The sequence below is a fragment of the Corvus moneduloides genome, chromosome 6 (assembly GCF_009650955.1).
Source record: "Corvus moneduloides isolate bCorMon1 chromosome 6, bCorMon1.pri, whole genome shotgun sequence".
Classification (NCBI taxonomy): Eukaryota; Metazoa; Chordata; class Aves; order Passeriformes; family Corvidae; genus Corvus; species Corvus moneduloides.
This window is the reverse complement of record NC_045481.1, coordinates 57,245,368-57,273,353: the sequence shown is the minus strand read 5'-3', so window position 1 is coordinate 57,273,353 and position 27,986 is coordinate 57,245,368. Positions and strand designations below refer to the sequence as shown.

Here is a 27,986-nt window from a genome sequence, read left to right as displayed (position 1 = left end):
CAACAGTTGCTCAAAACATGATTTGACAACAGTTTTTCGCAGCTAAACACAAATGAAGCATCGCTCAAGAGAGAGAAGTCCACACTTGGCTGGAGCTCAGTGTCAATTTCTAACAATCTAGCTTCATTTATCATGCACCACTAAACAGAAAAATCCAGTTATCAATGGATTATGGGAAAGATTAACTCAGGTTTGCCTTCCATGACTAGGTCAGAATACATGTGCCATTCACTTTTTATGGCTAAGACAACTCAGTGCCTTGATGTGGTGTCCCTTAATATTCCAGAACAAACATTCTAAATCCATGTGTACACCTGCAAATTGAAAGAACTTATAAATGCAGCTGAAGACAAAAGGATGACAGATTTCCATTATAGATTTGGGAAGCAAAAGAGGAGAAAAAAGAACACAATATATTGCCAGTACATATAAATGTAAATGTAACGGTGTATTGACACAGTTCTCCATTTCAGAATACCAAACTCTCTTGCCTCCAGACTTGGATTCTGTGTTCTCCAGGTCTCTGCAGCAGTGCTGTAAGGAAGCTGAGTTCAGGTAAATCTGATCCAAATAAATTTGGAAAGATGCCTACGCTTTCTAATCACTGGCTACCTGCAGAGGCCCTCCAAGTCTGAGACATACACACAAAAGCAGCTGAACACAACCTTAGGAGCAAACCTCAGCTCCTCACCCTGCAGCCCACCTCACTACCCAAGGCCTTATGTGCCCTGCCTTCTCTGCTGCCATTACAAAAAAATTACTTTGAAATGTCTCGAGGAGATGATTCCTAACCTGAATTAAGATCATCTTTCCCAATTTGCTGATATTGCAGGATTTAGAGCATTACTTTTTTTTTAGCTAAGCAATGTCAGGCTGATTTAAACTAGTAGCTAAAGGCTATGACTTAAATTAAAAGATTAGTAGTTCAAGTCAAGAATGTGAGATACAGAGCTAGATCACAGTTTCTAGCCAGCACTAATGCATACAATATGAGCAGGAAAAAGCATTGTCAGAAGCATCAATGTGTGTGGTATCACACTTATCACCAAGGTCTGCAGGCCAAGTCAACAAAGATGAGATGAAGGGGAAAATTTCTAATACATGTATGGGTTTGTCCCATTTCTTGGTTCAACTCCTGTCATTCCTCCTTCCTCTCCTACTTTCACCTTTAAAGCAAATCTGACATCAAAAATAAGTTATAAGCTTGTAATAAACCCTTCTTCTAGGTGTGCATAAATTAGCATCTCAGTGCCTCTGCTGACAATTGAGAATGCCAAGCAGCAGAATGATTATCACCATCACTCAAGTTCAGGTCTCTGCTAAAGCCTGAAAGGACTGTGGCTGCTCTTAGCATGAGAATTTAGCACGAGCACTACTCAAGACTCCACAGAAAGATGTCAGGCATCACAATTAAATGACATGTAGAAAAAACAAGGAAGAACCTCCTTAGCACAAAACTGGGCAGCAATCTTTCCTGCATGACATACTTGACACATGGGTGGAATGAGACCAAAGCTGGTTTGAAATTTTGTTATCACAACTTTACAAGCAAAAGAAAACAATGCCTAGAACTGATAAAAAATAAGGCTTAAAGCACCTGCTGCCTCGTACCCTTATGCTGTGTGGGTGTTAAATGCCACCACACTAATCTATTAGCGCAGCAGATACAAATACCTCGCCAGTATACAACGTTACAGAATTTCCCTAACACATCCTAAAATGCCACCACAGTTAATCCACAAGCACAGAGTCGGCACTGACTCCACAGTTCAAGTGCATTCACCAGGCAGAATAGAAATAGTTACAATTCCTTTTGTTTCATTTCACACACATGGCTAAATAGAGAGTATCCAAAACAAAAAAAAAAAAAAAAAAAAAAAAAAAAAAAAAAAAAAAAAAAGGAAAAAAGAAAAGGAACTGTTTCAGGATGGTTTACAGCTAAGCTGATACTGTTCTGCAGGGCAATGCAACAAAGCAGCTTCATGCACGTTCAACAGGAGTGATTCCTGCTGTGGTTCAAGTAATAAACAGCAAAAAAAGTTTAAATTGAGACTTACCACGGGGCACCATATATTCGGAATCCTTTAACTGTTACCTCTGAATCTTGTAAGTAAATACTATTTGTCAGGAGTGACTGAACATTGTCAAAGTCCTCTGGTTTCAATTTGGACACAGAGGGAAAGCGGTAGTAATCTTGTTTAACAAGGTCTGCCATGAATTCCTTATCAAATGTCAGTTCATGATTCCCAGCAATCACTATTTTATATTCATATGGTAGGTTTCCTGAAATAACAAAAAAGAGGACTTAATTAGCACATTTCCTCCCACACCAGCAACGCCGGCACAATAAGCAGACAGCTAGCAGTGACAGAGTGAAGCACCCGAGGCCCGTGTGCATCTCCATGCTGGGCACAAGGTACTGATGCTGCATCTCCTGCACTCAGTGAACGGTGTCAAAATGTACAGGAACAGCACACAAAGCAATGCCATAACAAAGGGCCTGTACTGCAGAGTTCAACAAAACAAGCTGGCAGGAAACAAACCAGCTCCAAAGGTGGCATAAGCCACCACTGCTGAACTATTCACCTGAATGTGACCATGAGGCCTTAGCCAGGTCAGAGTGACCTGCACTGAGGTACCTGGGTGTCCGAGCAGCTAGGTGACCAGAGACTGCAGGATGCCTCCCAACTGTGTCCTGGTGCTGTTGGTTTTTAAATTATGGCATTATTTGGATTAATTTGTATTCCAGTGACATTTATCAAGACTTAGTCTATTCTCGAAAGCTTCAATTCATTTGCAATGGCCTTTTATATTATTTTTTTTTGTCATTATGTTTATGGCAGTATCTCATCTCTGTAAAAAGTACACAAGTAGAAGCAACCATGAAACTCAGCCAAGTAAGACAAACTAGGAAAAAGGAAATGTGGTTAATTCATTTACCATCAGAGTCAGAGGTAAAGAATTACATGTTTGCTCCCCTCAATTCAGGGGAGCTAATACCATTGTTTGGAAGGAGGCATGGATCATGCTCACTGAGCCAGATTTTTGGAGTTCAGAACAGATTTTCAAGCACTTGGTACCAGCAATCAGTGCCAGATTTTCCAAATAAACATACTGGGTGCTGAGCTCCCTTAAAAATACAGTTCCACACTGTCGTGTCTTCACAGAAGTTAGGCTCTTTTACAAAATCTGTCCCACTGTGACTTGCCAAAAATCACACGTAAGATTGCATCAAAGCTAACTGCTACTGCCTTCACAATAAGACTGATTTCTTAGTCTCATACCTTATCCTTCATTTTGGTGTTTATTACAAATAATCATTTAGAAATGGTTGGGTTTGTTATGGGGGTGTTTATGCAGTTTGTATTTGTTTGTTTTTTTTCATAAACGCAGCAAAATATATGTAGAAATCTATGGGTTCATCTTCCAGTTCTGGAACTGACAACATCTGTCCCAGGGAAGACAGAATCAGATGTTACACATTCCTTGTGAGAACAGCTCTCCTAAACAGAAGTGGCTTTGCTAGTTTAAAACTTGTCTTTCAACTTCTGAAACTGTTTGGGTTTGTGTTCTTTTTTAAAGTAATTTTCAAAGTAAAGCTGTAAGTATATACAAGATTAACTTTCCCCCAAGTAAGAATTACAGGGGAACCAGTCAAGACCCTCTGCTTTTCAGTATTTACAGCACAGAAACAGGAATTACACAAGCTATGTGTGCAAACATCATCTTTGCAAAATTAGTTAATTCTGGATAGAAAACCAAAAAGCTACAAATCCCCGGAAAAACCAAGCAGACTATGTTTTTCATAGACACCTCACGTCTGAACAAAATACAGCTTGTACATATTCATAACTCTCTGTGGTGCTGCATTAGAATAAAAGCTGGGGAGATGCAATAAATGCTCCTCTACAGGTTTTGACTCACTCCTTTCCCACTTTCCTCCCCTTCCCCATCTCTGCTACGTGCTGCTCTGCAATTCATTTTTATTTAAAAACTCTGTGTGGCAGGTACCTACAATTCCTGCTCTCTGTGACTCCTGGGCACAAGATAAAATTGCTATTTTCTCTTCTCCCAGGAAACATAAAAGATACCACCAGCATGAAATTTGAGACACTTGTTGTAACCATCAATCCCCCAAAACAAGCTAGGTATGATAATATTTTCAGAGAAGTAGGATGGAGAAGTTAAACTCAGGTTTCTATGAAGTTGTCAACATTTGCCTGTTTTAACAGAGAAAACTCTTCATCTTACTGGATAGACGTCCAAGCTTTTACACTTTCATTTATTTTGGTAGACTTGAAAACCAGCACATTTTGCTGATATTACGCCCAATTAAGCCTGCAGCATTTTTGCTCAAAGTAAACGTTTTTTTATCTTGACATTTTAAAAATAAGGGCTTACTTTGAAGACACACAGGACATGCAAAGGCAAACTAATGGTGACATCAGTAATTATTAAAACATATAAATGTAACATTATACATATTATATAAGCACCTGAAATCAGTAGGGGAAACACAGACAGTGTTTCTTGCAATTATGTGAAGACAGCTGTTGATATTTTTTGGACTAAGGAGATGGTCCACTTGGTCATTTCTTGAGAGGAGGCACTGGGGAGCTGGGGGGCACTGGCAGGGAACAGCCTCTCTCCACTTCTGCCAGGGAACCCAGGACATGGCTCCACCAACAAAAACTAAGGACCGACACCAGGACCAAGGAATGAGGCAAAACAGGCCCTGAAGGAGAGCCCCCACAGGCACCCAATTTCATCAGCACCCACCCTTGAGCTCTGGCTCAGTGGTGCTGCATCCCACTGCCCGGGAGCTGGGGAGAAACCAGTGCTGGCTGCAGGTGTGACAGCCACCAACCCAGGCTCCCCATCCTGCAGCAGCCAGACCAGATGTGCTGCGCTCTGGATTTGTGCCTACTGCAATGTTTGCCACAGGAAGGGCACTGAGGCCTGGCCTTGCTCCCCACCCACGTCCCCAGGCCACCACCAGTCACATTTGCTTCTCGTTCTCTGGTGTTGGCCCAGGAGCTCCCAATGAGCAACACCACCCCTCAAAAGGCAAACACATCAAAAGCCAGGACCATGCAAAGGCAGGGCAGCAGCAAGAGGAAGTCTCATTCAATTCTTGTCTCTTCCCTGAGGAAAGACTATATAGCACTAATCACAGTAATAAATTATCTGCAATCAGATTAGCTATTTGTTCATCACATTCCAGTTTTTCCTTCTTGAACGGCCCTGTGGCATTGCACAACATCCACTCTCTCTGATAATATTTCTGAAATATTTTGGCATGTTTTCTTTTGGCAGACCTGCCCTTTGTCTATAATCTGTTGACCTTGTGTTTAATATGGAAGCATAAATAGTCATCTTCAAAAACCTCCTACTCCATGGTAATTTAGTTTTATCTTGACCAGATTAATCTCTGTGTATCTGCATCAGTGCTGCCTGTACAGCACAACACACAGGTTGAAAGGCATTTCCTCATTTTCCTTCACTAAATCTTTGTGAGCTACATTTGGTCTTTATAAGTCTGATTTCCTAACTATCAAATCTTCCATCATGCATTAGTAACATTATTCATTTTAATTCATACTGTGACTGTGGAAGACAATTAGAAGAATCCTTTTCCAAACTAGAAAAAGTGTGATCTGTTTACTGAGCCAAGCACTTCAGAAGCCCCAATTATTAACTTCCAGCATAATAACTGAGTTTATTTAAAACACTTAAATGCATAACAGGTGAGATCAAAAGGCTAAAACTGACACGACCAAAAATGACCAGGCCACTAAGTCTGTGAAATAGAGGCACTTATACTGGAGTATTTGAAACCCATATTTATGTGTATATACACACACACAACAGGGTGTGCATATGTGCATCCTCAAAATATATCTATTATTTTGGTTAAGACGTTTTTAAACATCTGCTCTCAACAGTACAAACAAGGGCCCAACGTAACCACTGATCAAGAAAATACTGCAATTAGACAAGTTGCTCTTTTCTGGAGGCCAAAAGGTCAATATCGCTCTTGCTCAACTAAAGGCAACAATGGTTAACTCTGAATGACTTGTAAAAATGGAACTGTTTACAGTAAATACATTAATCAGGGAGTCTCAGAAAATTTCTGTGACTTCTGGTGTAACAAATCAACCTCAAGCTACAGTCCCAAGTACCTTTGTCCCCTCCCAATGGTTCATCTTTACTCCTGTGCCATGACACCTTCCTGCCAACACAAAGACTTGGTGGGCACAGAGCAGAGTGGATCAGGAAACTGATCCAGATGAAAACTGATGTAGCAAAAAGGAGTGGGAGTCTGTGAATGCTGCTAAGGCAGAACTTCTATCACTGGCTGCAACCACTCTTACACCACTCCAGGTGTCAGCTGAACAACAGACTGACTTTAAATATATCTATTACATGGGACAAGGGGAGAAGCTTGGGGGACAGGGGGTTGTGTGGGTTTTTTTAATCTATGTAAGTAGTCATTTCAGTGGGTTTCTTTAAGTTCACCTTAAGCGCTTGGATCTTAGGAAGCCTTAATCTGTTGAACAACCACTCCCATTTTAATAGCATGCTTCATATGAGTACAGTTTAGTCACACAACCCAAGTTCTGTAGAGCTGCCAGACATGAAAAGGAGTCTGCCTGGCAGTGAATGTTAACTGCTGAGTCCCTATAAAAATAGAAAATCACATTATTTTTCAACTACTGTTACCTGTAAACCTCACAGGGAAGTATGGGAATAAGAAATAATGTGATACTAGCTGTCTATATAGTGGTAGAAACCTGTATTTACACACAAATTATATGAAAGTGCTTTTGATGTAAAGCTCTGAATATGCATATATGCATGTATTAACTATTCAAACCACACAACACTTCCATGAAACATTAAGCTTTTTTCATGCCTGTTTCATAGCCTCATAAACCCTTTGGCCATATCCTGAGAAATAGGCTGAGAAACCTTGAAGTATAAATTTTAGCCCCCTCAAAAAGAGGGAAAACTGTACAAGAGAGAAATGTGTGTGCAAGTGAATCATCTCAAATTTATGGTATACTGCATATGCCTCAAAAGTGCAAAACTGATCATGGAGCATTTACCTATAACCAACCCCATACACGTCCAGGGATAAACATGGAATGAGCAGATTTTGTGTTGCTCCTACAGACTTTCCAGTCCCCACAGCTGCAGCTGCTGAGGGCAACCAGCACAGCCCACCACTGGTCAGCAGCCATGCAGCTCTTCCTAGACAGGTTTCTCATGGAAAGCCCTTGGCACTGCAGGGCCATGGTACTCTCTATTCCCAGCATTTACAGCACAATCGTAACACACAGAGGCTCCTTTCAGCTTTTTAAAACAAAGACGGAATATCTCACAGACTCCAATTTCTCCTTCAGCAGCAACAAGTAAGTTAGGCTGCATAAGTACAGTTATACAGACTCGAGCTTCCACAGGATAAGCTGGACCTATCCCACCAACAACCCACTTCAGGTACCGAGATCCAAAACTGGGTAAGAAAAACATCTTTTCTAAGACGAGACTGACCAACTGACTATGAAAATATTTTGGCTGTTTTAATCAAATCAGCCTTCACAAAAGTCCTCAATGGAACAGCTCAAACTGGTATCAAGCAACACACTGGCTGAAAACATAGCCCATGAATTTCTGTGCAGTTTAGCTCCCTGTGTCTGTAGAAACCTACACAATGAAACAATTAAAAACCAAAAAAAAAAGCAGCAAATAAGAAACAGAACATGCACAAAGACAAAACATGCTTCTAAAACGGTACAAAGAACTGAAGTACAAGATCTCTCAAAATCTTCCCAGTGAAAAGTATTCCACCATCAGTTCAGATGCCTCTTTTTTTTTTCCTTTCCCTCCAGTTTTGGAGAAGAAAAAATAAAGGCAAAACTCACATGGGCAACACAGCAAGAGGAGAGGATGAATGAAAACTTAACTGTTTTGCCTTTATGCAAAGAAAACATCAGATCGCAGCACAGGGAGAAGCAAAGGCTGAGACCCTTGAATTCCTGTGATAAATCCAAAGCTTGTACATTAAAGCTCCCCTTTGTTGAAAATACAGTTAGACACAACAAAACAGAAATGTTAGGTAAGTGCAAGCTCTGCCTCTGACCTTTCCCTCTGTAACCGTCAGGCTTCATTAATTTTCACAAGGCCTGACAGCTCTAGCGTTAATACTCACACTTGCGGATCGAGCCACACAGCAGGTTCAGAGTCTGCTACCTTCTCCTCTGAAACTCATGCATTAGGATTTCTTCCATGCTGGCAATGGAAAACCAAGTCTAAGAAACATTAAACACAAAAAACTACGTTACAATAATGCCAAGGGTGAGCCATAAACCCATGAAAGCAAGGAAGCACTGAGCAAATCTCGCCTGAGCACCTGTAACTGAGATGAGCAGTGCCAAGGTGCTCCAGGACACAGGGCCCTGTCCCAGGACCACAGGCACAGGTGCTGCTCCACCTGGACAGGCACTGCAGAGCAGTCTGATGCTGCAGCATTGGTGGTGCCTAATACCAAGTGTTTCCACTCATTCTCTCTTCCACAAGTAAATGTAGTGACTTTTGCACAACACTGGGCCAAAACATTCCCGCGTGCAGCATGAACCCTGTGACAGGGCCAGGTGCACTGCAGAACCTACTCAACTACAGGTCTGATTTAACCACACTCCAACATTGGTGACAATTCCTTGCTTTTATGTTTTTATGTCTCAACCATAACATTATTCTAATGTAACTGTTTGTGATTAATATCTTCCTCCCGTCTGTTAAAATGAAAAATGTAGCACTACATAAGCAACAAGCTTTTGTTTTCCTTCAGCGTTCCACAGCTTCCTTAGCATTATTCTGACATAACTTGTCCTGGGCTTTGATCTCCAGCTTGTTTTGAACTTCACTGGGCTACTGTTATTGAAATACCTTTATTTTTTTTTGAAACTGGAAAGCTTCATTAAACTTTTAACAATTAATATATGATATTTCTCTGTTTTGAAACAGAATCTAAAGTTTTTGTTCAGTCTAACCTCAAAAGCAAAAAAAAAAAGCCTCCAGATTTTGCAGCTCACAGCACTGCCAACTTTAGGTGTAAAAAGTCCCCCCAAATTGACTTTAAAATTATGAAATCTGAAACACAAGCAGCACAGATTGCTTGCTAGTCCCTGGAAAGGCTTTCTTCTCAGGCTTTTAATTATGCAACCTAAAAGATAGAGCTTTCAAGAGGGAAAAAAAAAAAAAATCACGTAACTTAAATTCAAAGGAGCTGGCAGCTGTTAAATTTAGCAAATTCTGACACAACACCCTACCTGGAAATTGCAACAGCCTTGTTTGTCCCTTTCCTTTTTTCAAGTGCTTCTTGCATTTGTGGTAGTTCCTGCTCCTGTCCTCTTTCCCAGGGCAAAACAAGCCCATGGCTGTGCTGGTGCCATGTGCCCCCTCTAAGGGATCCTTTAACAGAAACGGTGCTCACTTTGAAAATTACAAGAGTTTTTGAGGCGAGAACATTTTTTGTCTGGCAGAGCTGAAGGGTGTTTCCCCAAACAGAATTACCCCATATTTACAGCTACAGCGACACTTGCATCAACCCCCGGCAGTTCAGGGTCTATGGTGCGTGTGTACTGTAAATATAGAGAAATGCATTCTGTTTTGTCCAACAGAACTCTAGATTTTCTCTTGCAATCAAGATTTTAATGTACCAGGGCTGACATATTTTAGACCAATGTCAGCACATTTTGTGGTTTCAAATGGCTGCGACCTTGAACTCCAAATACTAATGCTGAGAACAGGAACCTAAGCTTTGCCTTCATAGTACCAGTAGGGCTAAGTAGAAATGTCCTTCTTGGACTTAATTTAGACTTAATTGAAAAGGGACATTTTTGGTTATTATTACATTAGGCCAAAATATAAAAATGAACCCTAATACTATCTAAATCTAATAAGAGAAAGCCATCTCTCTTTCAAAATTTTCAAAGCATTTTCTATAAATGCATCACAGATCAATTTACATGGTACTTTTGTCAATAAGCAAAACAAAATCACAGGTTCCAATTGGCTTAACTCATATTGGAAAGCACGAAAGCAAATGCTAGAAAATGCAATTACTGCAAACAAACTCCATTTTCTCCACTCAGGTGGGAATTTCGGAGAACATTTTATTGCCCTCAAATAATATTTCTAAAGGCATCAATACACAATTCTATTTTCTTTTCTGAGTCCCCCACACTATATAAACTAATCCTCCATAAAGAAATTCACCAGATTTTGAAATAATATATTGGTTGTTGATATTACCTTGTGCACACACATACTGTATCAATTTAAATTATTTTTCTCCATGAATCTTAAGAATATAAAAAGCAACTTCCACTGCCTGACACAAACAGATCTGGACCTATTTCCCATAACATACCCTTTGTCTCTGTAACCTACAATTCCAATTAAGCCTTTTTTCCCCCCCTAAAATAAATTAATAAAAGCCACCAAAAAGGAGGTCATATTGAGAACCAATTATACGGAAAGTAATTAAGCTAATCATAATTATCACAGACAATGTCTTTGTATTTTAATGTACATGTATTTTCACACTGCAAAAGGCCAGAGAAAGCTAAGGACAAGATTTTCCAGAAAAAGTGAAATCTTTATTTAAAAGATAAACAATGCTTGATATCAATTCTTAGTGAAGGAAATGAGAATTATGAATGCAGGACCCAGATATAGATTCTGCCCCAAATTCTTCTTCCTTGTTGACAGGGACCTTTAAACAAGCAGCAGAACTTCCTTTTCTGCCCATACACCCCTATCAGGATCCTTCCAGTATCTACCCACCTATCTTAATATGAACAAATAAATACACCAGCCAGGGAAACATATGACCACCAAAACATCTTCCTGTTTCCCAAGTCTTTGAGCTTGTTCCCATTATTTGTTTTCTCATTTTCAGAAGAAAGTCTCTGAGGCTTACAAATGCACAAAGCAGTAGGAAATCACCTTCCTCTGTCTCACAGCCTGGTAGAGCCCAGACAGTATTTCTGAAAAAAAACCCTCCAAACATCTATTTTTTCTGTATTCCAGGAAGGTATTTAGAGCATTTCTTATGAAGAGAAAGATCTCAAAATATACAAGAAACTTCTAAAAGTTATGTTCTTTCTATGATACATTATCTTCTACATCACTTCTTGATTTTATACATGGAACTGAAATCCTTCCTTTCAAATTATGCTTTTTGAGTACATTGTTGGTAAGCTACAAAACATACTGAGGTTCATAATTTACCAACTATCAGTACTAGTGTAATGTGGATAAATACCTGTAATGATAAGGAGAAAGACAAAAAGCAGGGATAGCAAGAATAATCACAAGGCAAATAAACTCAAAGAGAAGAAATAAGATAAAATGTTTATTAAATATCCCAATAAAAGCATGAACTACTGCCTAAAAGCAGGGCAACAGCTTTTTAATAACTCTGAGAATGTAACATTCTCCAGTGTGCTAAAGCAATTAGCTACTTTTGAGATTTTACCCTGTGATCAAGGCTTGTGCTTTTATTTGTAAACATTAAAGCATAAGAGCAAGTTTGATATTCAAAGGTAGTTCTAAACATATTTTCACGTGGTAATGCTGGTGCTTGTTGGGAATTGTTTCTTCCTTTTCTAAGTTGGAAGAGCAGAAATCTAAAGCTTAAGCTAAACTCCACTTCTGGAGTCCAATATCCACGTGACAACATGGATAGCACTGTGTTCCAGAACCACCTCCATGGTCCTTTCCTGAAAGGTTTATGGAGGGTAAAACAGAGAGAAACCGCACAGAGAATGCAAACACAAATTACAGTCAACTAAAATATTCAGGCAGGTCTTTAGGAACCTCCAGTATTATTTTCTGAACCCCATGTTTAAATTTATTATTCTAAATAAAGTTAAACATTCCATTACAGTCTTTCAAGATGAACTTGGATACCAGGAATCTCCTGAGCCCCGTAAGGAAATTCCTTTTAATAACTCAACTCACAGAGAGGTTTCTTAGCTGCTAAGAGAGACAACCAAATCACTCCAGCTGTATCATGTTATTACAAGGAACCGAATTCCTCTTATGCAGGTTTCTTTCCTGGCCATCTAGAATTCCCTGAGCAGAAGGGCACACAGCCCCAGATACCCTCCTTGTGAGTTTAAGCACAGGGACAAACACTGAACACCAAAAGGAAAGAGAGAAGGAAGCTTGAAGCCTGATAAAGGTTTAGAGTGGTAACTATGGACATTGGTGCCAGTGCTATTATCTGAGTTCCCTGTCTCACCCCTGCTAGTGGCTCTTGCCACCTCTGTTTCTGCTGGCTTTGCAGAATTTCAATTACCAGCTTATTGCTGGTTGTCATTTGCGTTACAGCATCCTAGGACCTCACAACAGATAGTTCAAGTTCAGACTGAAGTGTTAAGAATCCAAGTCTTTGAATTTCAGTGGAGAAAACTATGTGCTGGAATACTTCCTAACTGTCCTTCCAAAGGCAGGACAAAACAGAAGAATGAAGAACAGTGCATGTAATGTAAACTCCATTCTGCAATAGAGTTTGCATGCTTTTATTTGTGACAAAATTCAGGCAAAACTCTTGATCTTTCCTGCTCGTGTTACAAGGCCCTCTGCTGCTGCCATCTCTTGCTCTTCAATAAGGATAATTGTAAGCCACTAACCTAGGAGTGAAATATTTTAAAATCAAGTTAAATGAATGTGTGAGACTTATGGTACTTATCGTTGTGCATTTGAACTTACAGTAACTTTCTCACAAGGTGCTTGAAAATCTGTGTGATGCAGCATCTGTACTTTAGTGCAGAGAAGGACAGTGAGAATTCTGGTCCACTAATAATTATTTCTCTGTAATTAAATGTTATGGTTAATTGTTGGAGCATGCGATTTTTCATCTAGTGTGCTTTCTGCAGAGTAGGGCCTCTCTTGACTTATCCATTTTAGCCATCTTTTCTAGCCTTTTAAACAAAAAAAATGGGATGAGAAACCTGCTGTAATAAGGCATGATATGCAGACAAAGTTTTGCTGAATAGAGCAACAACTACAGTTAATCAAAGCCAGTCATTAAGACAAAGCACTCAGAGAGCAGCTATTTCAGTCCCTTAGACAAAGGTAACAATTTATTCCTTATTTATACTCCTTTCTGCTAAGGTTTTGCCCTCTCACCTCACAGGCAAGCATCATTGTTTTCACAGCTGGCCTCACGGAAGCAGTTGTTTATGAATTGCTGTATTGCTTCCACTCAAACTGTACACACTCTGGTAACTCACTCCAATGCCAGACCCCTTCTAACACCAGAGCAGAGGCTTTTCCCTCCCCTGTCCCTGTGCAGCCTGGATGGCCAGCACTGCAGGGCATCCCCTCCTGCCTTTCCCACTACAGCTAATGGCACAGGATTGCAATTTACAGCAAGGAGATAGCAAATGGTGAGTGGCTTTCCATACAGTGTGGATTACTTCGCACGGAGTTTCATAAGGGGATATCAGTCCAGGACCTTTACTCTCAGGACCACAAGTATGGCTGCAGCTATATTATCTTATTCCCAGCGACCACTGAAACTTGCAGCAGGGACAGAGGAGAGCAGAAGGAACAAATTCCTTCCCCACCATGCTCAGGAGACATCTGCACAAAACCGCAGCAAACTTCGTGTCTGCCTTGCAGCTTTTCTGTTCATCTCTTGAATGAAGGCAAATGCCAAGTGCTGCTGAGGGAGCAGGGAGCCTTCAGAGCAACATATGGGGGAGAGCAGCTCAGGGGAAAGTAAGGACATGTGGGTAATTTTTTATCATTTGCAGCTCTGTTTTAAACTAGAACCCTTTGTGTTGGCTGGTTAGACCAAAAAAATGGTAATGGCAACATTCAAGAGAAAAGGAGCTACTGCACTCTGATACCCAGCCTGTCCTGTAATGTGAAAGCTTCTGGTTCATTAGAAAAGATGCACATAATTCTGAGGTCTTTATGGTTCACTCACCAAAAATTACAGAAATCCAAAGTACAGAGTGTTACTGAGCTCTCATTTCTTAATTATATTAACTTGAGAAGAGATGTGGCTCTGGAAAAAGCAGGTGAAAAAAAGCAGGTCCAGTACTTTATATCCCTGTCCTCTCATTTGTCTCCCTCTTCTTTATAGTCTCCATCCCGCCCCCGGTTTGATGTTATTTTGCTCTCCCCTGTGTTGGCTTTCCATCTTGCCTCTCTCCACACTGCTGTCCCCTGGTGTGCTGCTTTGTTCCTTCTCCACTAAAGGTACCATCAGGAGCCAGTGAGGGTTTGGTGACTGTCACCTCTCAGCTGGGGTGCAGGAGGAGAAAAGAGAGCAGAGCAGCTCAGTGAAGTGAGGCACCGAAGTGACCTGAGCCTCAAAGCCATCACAAGTCCCGAGAAACTCCGTTCCCAGAGCTGTGGAAGGGCCGCCGCAATCCAGCCCTCCTGTGAGCCCAACGCTGAGCCCAGCCTGGTGTCACAGGGCAAAGCAGCAGCATGGGTCCTCCCACCCTTGTACCACGGCTGACCAGGAGAAGGTGCTGCCCGTGGGTCTTGTAGCCACCTCACAGAGCAGGTGCCATTATTCACTGTCATGCCCAGGATGACAGAGAAGGACGAACAAAACAAAAGCTCCTTTAGCTCTGGGAAAAGGGGTTCTCTTCTTCTTTTTCTCCCCACTACCAGAGTGCCCACAAATACAACACCCTCCTGAATTTAGGTCCTCCAAACCAATATACTCCCTAAATACAGGCAACTAAGATTTCAAGCTCTCCTAGCAGGCGTGACAGGGGTGGATGGGACAGGTGGAGCTGCACAGGTCTTTCTTTCACAGCCCTTTTGTGCCCAGACACATCCTTCCAATGCAGGATTTGCCCAAGCTCAAATACTCAGCTTCAGCTCGGTGCAACAAGAAGGTTAATTAACAAGCTATGCAGGCTGGTTATAGCCAGCAATAAGCAGCTCTCTATTTTTCTTTAAGAAAAAAAGAAGTCAGTAATTCTTGGAACATTTATTAACCCCCTAGTATAGGCAATTACTGTAAGATAAAGGTCTGCCAGTCTTGCATTACCATAAATTGCTGCACGTTGCTTTTCTATAGCACAGTAATGTCCACAACCAGTGTGAATAAATGCTAACATTTGAGTTTTAAGCTTGATTCAACCCCCTCGATCAAACACTTTAGCAGATCTTCACTCTCAGTGGCTGTTTGGCCACAAGAAAAATAATCATTTTATACAAGCCCAAAAAATCCAGGATGGTATTTCATAGTGTTTTGTAGCTCAGTTTAATCTCACATATTTCCTAATATGCAGAACTGAAAAGAGGAAGGCGGGTGGGAAGTACAAAACCCAAAGATCATTCCTGCTGTCTACTAGGTTTTGTAGTCACATACAACATAAAAAAATGGTGGCAATAAAAAAAAAGAAAGAGGCTTTGTAATAGACAGAACACTGCCAACCAGCTTTAAATTGAATTACACAGCCTGCTAATCTTTATGATGAAATAAAATTTCTTTGAACACTACACATTATACTAAAATCCACAGTGCTTTCTCCCCAGCCCCAACCCCTCTCCGCTCAAAGCAACTCCTCCACCCTGAAACCATTGTTCTTTCTAGCCTGGAATGTGATGCTCTACTAACAGAAAGGCTGACTTTAATTAGCTATTGTTAATATGGTGTGCACAGTGTGAAAATTTAGGAGAGAAGTATTTTTGCATTTTGTATTTTTGATGCAACATTAAATTTGCAAGTGAAGAAATAAACTGATGGTGTACAAAGAATCCATCCTTCGACTGCTCTCCACTGAAATCATTCTCATTATGATATGTGGCTGTGGCAGCAGTACTGGAGGAAGAATCTGATGAAAACATCTATAAAAGTTTCTACTTGAGTGGCGTTCGTTGTTTCATGCCTGGTCAATACAACAACCATAAATCTCTTTTCTCTTTCAAAGTGGATTCGCGGGAAAGGAGGAATTGAAAGGAAGGATTTGGGGTTTTTTATAAATTTGGGTTCGCTATAGCTTGTTATAAGAAACCTGATCATCCCCTCCCCCTTCAGAAACAACATTAGCAGCCCAGGGAAGCAGATCCAAGAAATGACCAAGCAATTATTGTGATTGAAAATCCATTCAAGAATTGTGCAATACTTTGCAGTGCTCACTGGCTCCTTTCTTTCATTGAAAATTACCAAATGAATATATTAGTTTAAACTTACAAAGAGCCACTCACTCCACAACATTATTCTCTCTGAAAGCCCATTTTACCTGAGCCAACTTTTCTAATGGCTGTCAAATAACACCTTTATATTTGGTTTGACCGAGCATGGCCATTTGTAAAGAGAATTTTACACTTTAGAAGCAAACACAGCTTAAAAACCTTCCATTTTTCTATAGACCATTAGGAGATAGCAAAAATAGATTTTTGTGAAGTCTCTTTATGAAGAATTGCCAGGAATAACAAGAGCAGAACAAGAAAGAACTGATCAGATATGAATGAACTTACACAGCTCCTCAGGCATGAATTCCATTCTAGTCAGTGGAAATTTTACTGCCTCAACATTCATTTTATCCAATTGTTTCTATTTTACCTACTAAGTTATACTTCTGGGGTTCTGTTTCCCACAAAGCAACTAATATCTGGCCCAGAGCAGAGGATAAATAAGAAAAAGCAGCTATTATAACCATGGCACAAAAGGAGAATCTTGTACTTTTTCCTAATTTTGTTTTCACGTTGCACTATAGGTTGCTACATCAATAAAAATTATTCAGCCTATTACCAAAAATTAACATGGTTGTATTTTCCCACTATCTTATAAATATAATAAAATGAAACATTCAAACTATTTTTGTATTCCTCTGAGAAGAAAAATCAAAGATAAAATTAGTAATAGTATATCATAAAAAGGTATATGCAAATAAAAGCTGAGCACTGATGATTAATTCAGTCAAACCATATGGGAATTGAAAACTAAGTACAAATGGGAATTTAACCATGACATTAAACACAGTTTGAGTCAGAACAAAAGCAAAGGAAATATTTTTAAGTAGTAATACAGCAATAAAACCTAAATAATCTAGGAAGAAGTTTTTTAAAACTTTATGGTAAAGACAGAGTGAGATACATAACCCAGAGAACTACTAAATAAATAAAAAACCCACAGAACTCTGAAGATTCTAGATTTCATGTTATTAAATCTGGGGGTTTTTTGAATGAAACTGCATCAACGTGCTCTAAATTCGTAATATTCAGCATCTAGAACTACTGAGCATGCAGACACACCAAATCTGGGTGTGCCATGCACCTTCAGGTCTCTGGCACTCTCCAGCTCAGACAAGGCAGCCAATCTACACAAACCCTTGATGGCATCAGAGGGACAGAGCATGCCATCTCCAGCAGAAGAGTCACCTGTCCTCAGCACCAGCTCAACCTCTTATCAAGATATCTCCATCCCATCCCACCGTCTGAAGCCTCAGGAAGGTTCTCACCAGAGCCATCACAGAAGACAGAGTTGTTTCCAAATTAGACTAAAGGATTTTCCTGGGAGTTGCTTCCCCCTCTCCCAGAACAGCTGTGCAAAACTCACACATACTTACAGGATTAAAGCTACCTCAGCATTTTCTTTCACTTGCAATGAATGCAATTTTTTTTCAAGTGCTAAGAGTTTTGTTTATCAAAATGGTATTTTATGTTTAGTCAATTATTCATTCTAGCTATAACAAGTAGAGCAATATAGAGTTCAAAATATGCTCCAGATGGTAAAAACACAAATCAGAAATAAATCAATTTATAAAAAAGGAAGAGATTTGTTTTTATTACCATAATTTTACTTTAAAATATTCACAAGCTTCCTTCTGGTTCTAAATTACCCCAGCATACTTTGAGCTAATATCCCTCTGAATCTGAAGAAATTTAGAACTTACTAGTTTGGTTTTTTTTATAAAAATAGTGTGATGTCAGATGCCAAAATAATTCACATCAGAAATATACTTTTACAGAGCAAAAGCCCTCAAGAATAAACACTTCATCACACTGAAACTGTTCTCAATGTACATTAGTAAAAGGAACACACTTACTCTAAACCCTAAATGAGCCATGCCTGGAGAGGAGATGAAGCCAGATAACTAAGCCAGACCAGAGAGATTGAGAAAGGATAAAAGTGGAATGTGACCCTGCATTTTTAAACAGTGATAAGAAAAGAGCTTGATCTTACTATTATACTATTCTGGAACAGTTCATTTTTTTCAAATTGAATTATGCTATCTTCAATATGAAACACATTCTGGCAGGTGTCTGGCTTAACAGTTTTGAATAAGATTTCAAATTTCCACAGCACTAATGCATAAATTTAAGTGTAGACTGGAACCAAGTGTCTGTCCATAGTTCTGAGAGCAACACCACATTTCCATTTTGTCATCTATTCCATGTAACAATTCCAGCAGCAATTCCAAGGTGATGCTGCTATTTCCAATAACTAATATTCACACAAAAATGAACTTTAAAATAATTGACAATACTTTGCTGAGGACCACATCTGCATATGCAGAGTGTAACAAGAAAACCTCTGCATTAAAATTATATAATCATTCTTTTTAAGTAACATGATCAGGAACTACAGCACAGAAAAAAAAAAAAAAAAAAAAGCTGGTTTTTTTTAGCTCTAGCAACAATGTTTATACTAAAGGCAAACATATGTTACAGGTAAAGAAATATTTGTTCCAGTACAAATGCATACATATTTTGCCACTAAACCATTCACAAAGTTTCTACAGTCGTTACCCCAAAGAAAATAAAAGGAAATAAACTTCCAAAACAAAAGCGTGACTTAAAAAACATGAAACAGTCAAGTTGCTAAATCCTAGAACAACTCAGGAAAAACCTAGCTAAATTCAACTTTCAGCTCCACAGACAACAACCAGCAGTAAGTTCACTTACTGAATTTATCCAAGTCTACCACTGCAAGATTTTGCCTTGCTGATGCAGTAATATTCTTTATAATAGAAACCTTGCATGGGGGGAAAAACAAACAAACCAGAACCAAAAAATGAACACAGTACGATATAACCACTGAACAAAAAAGTACAAAATAGGCTATCTGAGGAAAATTTTTATCTGAATTCAAGTTATTCACACAAGTAAGGATATGCACAATCAGGCCCATAGTAACTGAGCAAAACAAACAAATCAACTCATTAAAGATCTATCTGCCTGAATTTATCTTTGCTTTCTCTTCAATTCTTATGAGTTATTCAATCTCTTTCCATCACCCAGAAAAGGAAATATTGCGCTATGAAAACAGAGCTATAATTAGATATTCTTCTATTTCATTTCACATATATGACTGAATGAGAATGGATGGAAAAAATATGAACAGAGATAATAATAGTAAGTTGAAACATCCAGTAGAAAATATATTGGGCACAGAATAACATCTCAATTCTTCCTCAGCACATAATGCTGTGTTTACTGCAAAATTATTTAAGTTACTATAAGAGACTTTTAATGAAAACTATTATAAATTTAAAATAACTGTGTTTAAAGCATTTAACAGTCCCTAAGGTCAAGTGATTACAGCAGTTACAAGACCCAAGGGACATGTTCACACCAAAACAAAGTGAATAAATTACCTCAGCCAGTGTATGTAATCACTAAGTGACCACAGAGGTTATTCAGTGTATAAGCCCAGATGACTGCCATGCAAAACCAATAATGAAAATGTAACAGCCAAAGAGAAAAAGCATTTAACTAGCAAAAGTTGCAGGAAGGGCTGAGAACTTGGAAGAATGGGAAAGAGTGTGCAGAAAGCAAGTTCCATGACTTGGCTGTTGAGACAAGGAAGAAGGATGAGTGTAAATTAAATGGACAGACAAGATGCCAAACATTTTTCCCAGGTGAAAGACCCAAATTGTTGCAAAGCAATTCAAGGCTCAAAAAATATAAAACTGCAGAGCTGACAGCAGTGCTCTCATCCCTGTATAACTGTGGCATATGTAATGCCCTGTGAAGTACAAGCAAGGCAGGAGCTCAGAATAATAATCTTTTAACCTTCCCCTTAGTTTTACTGCCAGAAAAAAATTATGGACAGTTATTGTGTCTTAGTTATCCCATGATATAATTCTAATGGAGGCAAGACCCTGTTTTTTACCACAGAGTAGGTAAGATAAGCTGCAGAATGAAACCCAGCTTTGATCTGGCTTCTCTCCCTCATGGCATAAATGATACAGATGCCTTGTCTTCATTACAGCTTCACAACACAATTGCCAGTGGAGAAAACCACACCCAAGAAAGGCAGGAAAACATTTTTCTATACGGACAACCTTGTATTTGATGGCAGTTCTCAGTGTATAGCTTTGGAATAAGGTTCCTACCAACTATGGTGAAAAAAGATGCCTCCCACCACACTGAGGCAGCAAAAGGAATCCTGCTTGATCCTGCCTGCCACTGGTATGTATTTTTTTAACTACTGCACATCATCACCTCACATCTTTGAATGTATAAAATCTTCACAACACACAGAGTAAATAATAAAAGAGTAAATGGTAAAACACAACACATTTTGCAGACAGGAGTCTGAAAAAAGTGGCAAAAGGACATGCCTGACTTCAGTGTTGTGATTCCTGGTGAGGATGCACTGAAGCAAGTATTCACCAACATTCCCACAGATGAATCAATTTTCTGTCTTGCCCTGTGCCAGGAAGCTAATAACTGGTATTATCATATATATATATATATATATATATATGAGAAAATGCAAGTGGACTCTGTGCATGTAAAAAAATTTTTCTCTGTATCTGAAATATGAAAGCCTGAGGCCAAAGCCAGTAGGCCCTTACACAGTCAAAGATTCCAGTTTCAGTGAAAATGACTGCAAAATCTGCTTTCTCAGATAAATACTATACTGTCTTCTACAAGAACTATGCATACATGCTAAGAAAGCCCCCTGGTAAACTACTGAGACTGGAACACAACCTACTCAAAGGGTTGTAATTCTTCTGTTGGGAATGTTAAGCCAAGGACCTATGTGTTAAAATAACATCATCATGAAACACCTGTTAGATACAAGGAATGTCAAGTGGCTGCCAACAAGATCCCCCACAGAAGGGTGAAAGCATCCTGGCAGATTATTTGGTTTGGCTTTCTGCAGCACTGAGTGTTTTCAAATGCCAAGCACTGGACACAGGCTCTGGCTGAATCAAAACAGCATTTGTGAAATTACTCAAGGGCCAAAGAGGAATTCAGGTGGCCAGACACTGCTCTTAGCAATGCACTCAGGGTAGCCTGTGGAGGTCTGTGCTCTCCAAAAGGCAATTCCTCTTCTGGGGCTGCCTGGCATCTGCAACAACTGAACCCCGCTGAGCAGCAGTGCTCCCCAGCTTCTGTGAGGAACGAAGCTCAGTGTGACCCATCCCTCACTGCAGGGAAGCTGAGATTCCCAGAGCCTTCCCCTTGGCTACTCCTCACCTGCTTGTCCTCCTCCTGTACAACACCAACATTTGCACGGGATCCCACAGAACACTCAAAAGCTGAGGAAGATGATTCCTACTGTCTCTCTTCCCTCACCCCATAACATATCTACCTACTTCTCCTACTTCTTCTAACTTCCCATTCCTGCAATTACATGCCCAGAAAAAGGATAGTTTTGACCTTATCAAATCTAGTATCACTTTCTAGAAATAAGAACAATAAAACTAAGTTACAGTGATATGATTAGAAAGCCCCCCTCCCACATGCACAGCAATAAAAAGAATGAAAAACACTAATTAAAATAGGGTTGTGGAAATCAAAGGAGGTCAGGTAAAAAGAAGAGTATGAAGAAAATGCAAAGAAGGATGACAAGAGAGACAATGTAGAAGTTCTTCTATTTAAAATTCCTTTTGTAAATCCAAATGTTCCTTACATTATCTCTTGAAGGGTCAGCCAAGGAACTCCAATGCAATAAAATGATTCTGTTAAAGGCACATAGAGATGCTGCCATCACACAGCACACAAGAGAGAGAGCAGTAAATCCTGATGACAAAGCTATGCTTTGAAATATTTTTTATATAATGCTGTAAATTCATTCTAATGCTTTTTGAAAATCAGCTGCTCAAGTCACCTTCAGCTCTGGGTATTTCTAGACCAAGAGGTGACATGGCAGTGCCCAACCAGCCTACCAGTGGAATTTTAACAGGAGCATCCCACACAAGTTCCCCTCCTTCATTTTGGTTTTCTGCCATTGCTATTTAATTGCCCTCAATTCTAGCACTATGCTGTCAGGGCACTGCTGTCAAATACAGCAGAATATGAAAGGTATTCTACCAAAGAGATGCTGGCTGCCCGTGATCAAAGTTAAAATGCCAGTACTCCAACTCAAAGGGGCAAGCACGTGAATATCACCCCCAAAAAAATTCTCCTCTTCCAAACAGTATTATTGATTCTGCCACGCTGTATTGTGGGAAGGAGGACTTTCATCATTTCCAAGTATGTTGTAACTGCTAGCACTGCCTTAAGTTATAGTAAACCCAAAATACAGTGAGCAGCAGTTTTGGCTGTGGATATAAAACCCCTCATCCTCAACTAATGGGACACTGTATCCTTTGTATGAGGTGCCACCACCTCCTCTGCACTCCCATAGGGCTACACCGTTCTTGTTGTGCAATGACAGAAGGTAATGCAGAAATACAGCAAAGTCTCTAAATTTGTCTTAATTAACAGAATTATACTGAGGCTCGAAACAGCACATCACATGAGGACAAGTGAAGTAAGGGTGGGGGAGATTTTCAAGTGCCCTAATTCAATTAGGAGGCAGTGACTGACACTTGGACAGGAGAGGTTAATTGGGGTCACCAAAACGCAGTAATTCCTTACCTAACCAGTCATTAAACTTCTTAACCTCTGAGGGCAGTCCCAGCTCGGTGAAATCGCCCGTGTGAAGAAGGATGTCCCCATAAGGCATCTGGATGCCATCTGTTCTGGAGTGTGTGTCTGAGACGCAGACAAATCGCGTGTGGCCCGCTGGTTTTGGAGTGTCATATGGGATAGGGTCGACCCTAAAGCAGACACAAAGATCTCGTAACAGTTACAAGGTTAAAACCCTCACATCTATTATTTCAGATATCAACACACATCTCTCTCCAGAAAAGCATGCACACACACACAGACACACACACATCCATTGACACACTCCATGCTCTGCCACAACACTGCCAAAAATCCAGGAGGGACCACAGTGCTGCTTAAAAACTTACCTGGTAAGAAAGGAAGATTAAAATGTACACAAGATATGGCCATTTTCTGATACTAAAATTTAGTTAAACATTGGAAAAATGGATTTAGGAGACTTTGAATTCAGATGTTTTACATTGTGCGCCATATACATGAACAGGTACAGGGGCCATGAAATAACAGGTCCCACAGGTGGGCCAGGAACTGGCTCTCACCTGAGCTGAGCAGCTTAGCAGCTGATTTTGTTCAAGGGCATAGGTACTCCCACAGATTCCAGCACAGAGTATTTGTTTGCACACAATACATTCAGGAGTGCTTTGATGAAGGCTAGAAACCGCAGAACTGAGCCTAGTGACAGCTTCCTAAACTCATACAAAGTCCTGAGCTCATCTTCTCAAAATCTGTCAAGTCAGGAACTGATGCGCTATCACACTAAGCAACCACATATAAAGCATTTTTTTTCTCTAGCCAACAATGTTAATATTTTAGTTCAATTGGTTATTTGCAAGCTATATTTGGTAATTTGATCTTATCAACTACATGTGACTCATCACAGAAGTTTGGTCATTTGCTTTTGGAGATTTTTTTTTATTATTTAAGCAGAATAGAGAAAAATAATAGGTAAGATAAATGCTTTATGCATACTTAGTGGTTAGAAGCTTTAATTTGCAATAGAATATCTTAAATACAAAAGGCAACCTATTGCCTACTTTGGAATAGCAATTATTTCTCTGCAGTTACCATAATTTGATTTGCTCAACATTTGAATAGCACAGCATCTGGATTAGTGCCACAGAAAATCCCATCCCAATTCCACAAAACTTCAACTCATTCCATTGATGTGCCACTTTGATCATGGCTAGAGCTTAGCTTCAGCTAGAAATTTTGAGGTATTTAGGAGTTATGTCAGAATAATAGTCCACTTAATGTCTCAAATTATCAGACTAGTGAAACCAAGCTCTAACTACTTTAAAGCATCCAAAATAATGCTGTTCTAAGACTTATTTGGACAAACCGGCACAACAGGCATTCAAAAATCAGTGCCTGAAAGTAAAAATAAAATTAAACAGGTCTTCTTAGTTTTGCTCTCCACACTAAAAAGAAAAACCAGTACACATCACTGTGAATTTGTTTGCCCTAAATCCCCACATTTCTAATGAGATGCATGATCAGTAACAGAAAATAAAGCACAAACCTTAAGAAAATACTAACTTTTGAAGTATTACGTAAGTTTACTGAACTGTAAACTAAATTAGCATTTCGTTTTTAATATACACTGAACTGTGTGAAAACTTCTACCAGTGCCTTGAACTTCAGCTCCCTACATAGGGGAGAAAGACCAGAAGCATGCCCCAGGGTGCAAATGAGTTCTCTGCTCTGGGGAGTTTTAGAGTGGTTCCAGAAATCAAACTCCGTATGGATATGTCCTGGTCTCTGGTAGAAAAATGTCCCTGTGAATGTACTTACTAATAAGATTTTACTGAGTTAGAATTTAACTTTGTTAGAATTTGATAATTATATTATATTAATTATTTATTATATTTGTTAGAATATTAACAGCTAAAATATTAGTGGGGGAAGCAGTAGGGGGAGATATTTATTAGACTGCATTTTCTGAGGTACCATAACTAGGTCCTTCCAATCAAGCCGTGTGTACCATAAAAGTACCATACCTCATTGATGTGGGCCACTGCATTAATTTGCAAAAGGCTCTCCAACATGATGTTCACTTTGAAAACAGCTTCTATTGCCAGCTGGACTGGAGGGAAGAGACAGTTTGGTAGATAGTTGCTGTTGTACCTCCTATTCCACCCAAAGCACCACGTACAGTGACCTGAGCCATGCAACTGGTTGCCACTTCAGAAACCCATGACAAAAGTCTAACTCCAACAATCAATGGATTTCTCTTCTCAGCAAGGGTCTGAAATTCATAAGGTTATTATTCCAGAGAAAAAATAATCTACCCATTGAAATTGCACTGGCAAGCTGGGCAGAACTGCAATCAGAGGCTGTAGTGCTTTCCTACATGGTGTCTTCCTTCCAAAATATGGAACTCTCCAAATCAACATTGCCCTACTTCGAAGCGTGTTTACTCCAGTCAACACAAAAATGAACACCAGCTTTCACCACCACCACGTAACTTGTTCAGATGCTCTCTGCTTGAGCTATGACCAGCACTGCCAGCCTTGGGGAGTCCAGTTTTGTTTGTAGACAGCAGCTATGCTTTTGCTGTTCTCTGCAGTTCGCAGCCAAACAAACCCTGTTCTGCTTGAGGCAACCCCTATTAGTGTATGACACCGAAATCTGGTTCAGGATTTTTCTATTCATGCAATGACTTACTTAGAAAATTCTATAATCAAAATTCAGTAAGTCCCTGACTCTTCTTTCTCTTCTTTACAAACACTATGATGTTGCCAAGTAACATTTTTTTTACATCTTAGCTTCCTTCTCTTATTCAGTAGTGCTTGCTTACTAAGTATTTGAAAGTGAGATACTGAAGGTTATTGTGTTCAGTCCATCAATTTATCTTACTCAAAATAGTGCTTCAATAGAAACTTAATAAAAGTGGTGTTATTGCCAGTCCTAAAGGCTCAAGTTTTCTTTTCATCCACAGCTACAGCATGGCAAACAGTAATAGGAGAGTTTCCTTTTCCACTGCATCCCCAGAGGATTGGGCTCTGAAGGTGAGGCACTGCCCTTTCTCAGCTTCTGGTGACACACTGCCCACCAGCAGGTTCTGGGCTGTGAACATCACCCATTCTTCCTGTGCTCTGATCACCTCATAAACCAGCAGCTGGGCATTACACCCTGGCATTTCTAAAACCTCTGTGATAGTGACGCATCTGAGCCTTACTGCAGTTCAAGAGCAGATAAAATAATTATTTCAGCCCTGTCCACCACCATTCTGCTGAATCAAAGCATGTACCTAAGAAATTCAACTCATTCTTTACCTTTGCTCCAAACACAGTGCATCCAGCTAACCTTGACACTCTCCATCACCACCAACACTTTATTTTTTTCAGTCTTCTTGATCTGGCAGACTGAAATGCTTCACAAATTATTTGAATACTGCATTTGGAACAGCGTGCTCATGGAAAGATGCAGTATTTCAGAATAATTTAAATGTTCATATATTAGGATTAATACAGTAAGCAGGAAATAGAAAACAACATAAGATATGTTACATCTTAGAAAATCAGGCACTTGGCTGTTTTTTCAGAAGTTTATGTAGGACTCAGAACAAAATCCTGTAAGGCATTTGAGCAATGACTGCTTTGTGAGATCATGACAGTAATGTAAGATCTGTCACATTTAATGCATTTATGACAAGGGTTCAGGAATCAGAAGGGACAATGTAACCTTCATACACTTCTATAAGAACCTTGTTTATCAGATAAATACTTGGCTTTACTAAACTGCCCTTACCACCAGTGGTTCTCATTTAGAGTAAGAGTCCCTCAGGTACAAACCTCAAATTTACAGTTCCTCACACACTGCTGCAGCTGCATGAAACAACAGCATTATCCAGGCTCTGATTTGGCTCACTCAGGTATCACTCAGCAGTCCCTTCCTCCAAACCCACAGTTACCACGGCACTTCCAAGACAGTGGGTAACTCAGGGGGTGAGAGCTGCCCCTTGCCCTGCCAGCTGTGCACACAGCAGCCCAGTGCTGCTGCTCCCAGGGACTGCTCCGTCTTGGGGTTGTACTCTGTCCTCACCCATCAGACAGCAAATTTCACCACGGCTTTAAAAGCAGGAGATTACATAAGCAAGAATGAGCAACACAGATGATACTGAGGGGGTTTGAACAGCAAGGTAGTGGGGTAGTTGAATTCAGGAACTCACAGAAAAGGAGCAGCTTGGGCCTTTCACATGCACAGAGGCAAAGGACTTGATTTAGGATGTCATGCTATGGAACAGACATGTTAACTGTGTATTTCAGCCCAAGCCTACACCAGTTACTCATAACGATGTCTTATAAATCAGCAGCGTTAGAAAGCTCCTCTGAGACAGGCAGGGCAGTGCAGCCCTCCTACAGACACAGCTGCAGGCACAGCCACACTGGGACCCTGCTTCAAAAAAATTCAGAAAATATAAAAGCACCATTTTTCTGAGAGGAGTAAGTTTTGGTTGTAAAGGATAATTCTGCATGGGTGAGTTCAAAGGCTGAAAACAAAGGTCTTGAGTTGGGTTAGATGGTCCCTGGGAACGCCGGTGGTTGGAGAGCCAAACCCCACAGCGTGTTCACTGCCCTGCTCTCTCGGGTTTTGAGATATGTAGACTCCAAATCCCCTCTTAGAGAGGGATTCCCAAGAAACCAATTCATCCATGAAGATGGAATAAAAATCTTAAACATTAAGCCAGGAAAAATTTCCAGTTCCTAACATCCTAAATCACTCAGATGAATGCAGCACCTATGCTGGACAAAACATTAACAGATGCTGAAAATCCCTCCTCCAGCCCCACTCCCCACAACTCAAATCAGCATTATTCCTGCTTACAACCCACCACTCTGCAAGCTGGTTCTGCTGGCATTGCTACAGGTGAACAAGTCAGCAGGCAGCACAGAAAACCACATAATTTTACTCTTCCCAGGCTCTCCAGATGCATGAATAGTCCCATGACATACGGGCCCATGTCCTCCCTAGACTGTGTCACATCATATGCTGGCTTTTCATCTCAATAACTACTCCACTGGGTATATCCATGACTGAATTTGTGGGTTTATTTTTTATGACATCTAAATTAGTATTCATTA

The 27,986-nt window shown here is 40.0% G+C and overlaps 1 protein-coding gene across 4 annotated transcripts in view; it reads right to left on the bottom strand.

The window, feature by feature from the left end:
• The window catches only part of MPPED2 (metallophosphoesterase domain containing 2), a 107,011-nt gene that overhangs the window by 46,864 nt on the left and 32,161 nt on the right, over positions 1 to 27,986 (bottom strand). For all 4 annotated transcript variants that reach the window (XM_032112628.1, XM_032112629.1, XM_032112631.1 and 1 more), the window contains exons 3-4: positions 22,870 to 23,051; positions 2,058 to 2,283 (exon numbers count right to left, since the gene is read on the bottom strand). In XM_032112628.1, the coding sequence (XP_031968519.1) occupies positions 2,058 to 2,283; positions 22,870 to 23,051 (408 nt within the window). The remainder of the gene's footprint in view (positions 1 to 2,057; positions 2,284 to 22,869; positions 23,052 to 27,986) is intronic.